Source organism: Myotis davidii, unplaced genomic scaffold (assembly GCF_000327345.1).
Source record: "Myotis davidii unplaced genomic scaffold, ASM32734v1 scaffold826, whole genome shotgun sequence".
NCBI classification, from domain to species: domain Eukaryota; kingdom Metazoa; phylum Chordata; class Mammalia; order Chiroptera; family Vespertilionidae; genus Myotis; species Myotis davidii.
In genome coordinates, this window is record NW_006297142.1 from 462,077 (window position 1) to 463,990 (window position 1,914).

Here is a 1,914-nt window from a genome sequence, read left to right on the forward strand (position 1 = left end):
GCTCTCGGGCCCCTGGGAAGCAGGCGGCGTGCAGAGCGGGGTGCCGGGCCCCCTTTCTCAGAGCGGGGCCCCGCAGCCGCCTTCACACGCCCGTCTTTCAGGCCAACAATGACATCTTGGCCTTCCTGTCGGGGATGCCAGTGACCAGAAACACCAAGTACCTCGACCTCAAGAACTCGGTGAGTCAGAGCCTCCCCACCCAACGCTTACTGGTATTTAATCTCTGTGTTGAGTTTAAGATTTAGGATTCCAGAGTAATTGTTTTAATGTGTACTGTTTGTAGTAATGACAGTTCTGTTGCTCAGCACACACCCCATTCTTCATTGTAACTTTGGAGATTAAAGAGTTCCCCTCCTAAACAGATCGATTCCCCCTCTTGCGCACTTTCTCTTTCAAGAACTGTCTCACTCGCCTCGCCAGCCTGGCTCAAGTGGTTGAGCATCGACCTATGAACCAGGAGGTTGCGGTTCGATTCCCGGTCAGGCACTTGCCCGGGTTGCGGGCTCGATCCCCAGTGTGGGGCGTGCAGGGAGCAGCCAATCCGTGATTCTCTCTCATCATGGATGTTTCTCTCTCTCCCTTCCTCTCTGAAACCAATAAAAACATATTTAAAAAACAAGTAAAATAAAAGGCAGCTGCCGTGGCACTTGGGTTTCCAGCTTCCGGTGGCAGAACCTCTCCCAGCGCCTCTGGTGGGAAGCCAGTCAGTGTGTGTGGCACAGGGAATGGGGCGTCCCTGCCGTCAGCCGGCTCTGCCACCCGCTTCCCCCAGCCAGCCACCTGGCTGTGCACCCGCCCCCAGTGCCATGACCTTAAGCGAGTCCCTGACCCCTGCACCTGCTCCCACATGTGTGGACGGCCTGGGCACCCCTTCTGCCCGGAGCTCCGGTGGCAGGGAAGTGAGCCATCTGAGACTGGCTCTCAGCACACAGTGGTGCCAGTCCGGACGCTGCCAGCAAGGATTCCTCCTGGCATCTGAGCCCCCGGAAGAGCTCAGGTCTCCGTCTGCCCCACCCCCAAAGCAGGCCTGTATCCCCTGTGAGAGTGCTCGGCCCCGAGGGGCAGGGGCAGGCACGAGCCCTAGAGCTGGGGTCCCGCCTGCACCTGGCAGAGGCCGCCGCCTGCTCCGCAGCCTGGGGCTCTGAGGCAGGAGGTAATCAGCTGGCCCAGGCTCCTTCCCCCTCTGGGCCCTGACTCAGGGGCACCTTTCCCACCGCTCAGGGTGACTCATCCCCACTCATGCTGACGAGGCGACTGATTCCCTCTCCACGCAGGAGTCTCCCAGCCCCGGGGCAGCCAGGCCACTGGGCGCAGCTTTGCTCTGTGGGGACCCTGGTGCCTTCTGCCTCCTCCAGCCCTTGGGGTTGACAGCAACAGCCCTGGCTTTAGACATGGGTTTCCAACTGGCGCCTTTATCCAGAGAGACCCCAGTCTGCCCAGAGAGGTGCCAGTCTGCCCAGAGAGGTGCCAGTCTGCCCAGAGCGACCCCAGTCTGCCCAGAGAGGTGCCAGTCTGCCCAGAGGTGCCAGTCTGCCCAGAGAGATCCCAATCTCCCCACCTGCCCCTTTAAAGCCAGTGACTCAGTGCATCAAGTTAGGGAGTCGGCCACTTGTCTGGTTACCCAGTATCCAGGGCTGGCCCCGCTGCTCAAGGCCCGGACACCCCCAGCGGAGGGCCCGGGGCCTCTCAGGGTTAAGTTTCCCTTCCCAGGGCCAGGCTGCGAGGGAGCTGATGGTCACTCCTCCTCCCCCTCTCTTCCCTCGCTGGGAAGCTGGGCACGGAGATTGGCCCGATGCCCCGGGTGCTTCTCTGTCCCCAAAACATTAATTCTGAGGCTGGAGCAGCAGGACAGGTCCCGGGAGGATGCGTGCCCTGGTTGCGTGGAGATAATTAGGGAAATGCAATTATCATCTG

General features: G+C 60.6%; 1 protein-coding gene across 1 annotated transcript in view; it reads left to right on the forward strand.

The window, feature by feature from the left end:
• DAGLA (diacylglycerol lipase, alpha) overlaps nt 1-1,914 on the forward strand; it is a 33,883-nt gene that overhangs the window by 20,495 nt on the left and 11,474 nt on the right. The window contains exon 9 of the mRNA XM_015569810.1: nt 24-212. Coding sequence (XP_015425296.1) covers nt 24-212 — 189 coding nt within the window. The remainder of the gene's footprint in view (nt 1-23; nt 213-1,914) is intronic.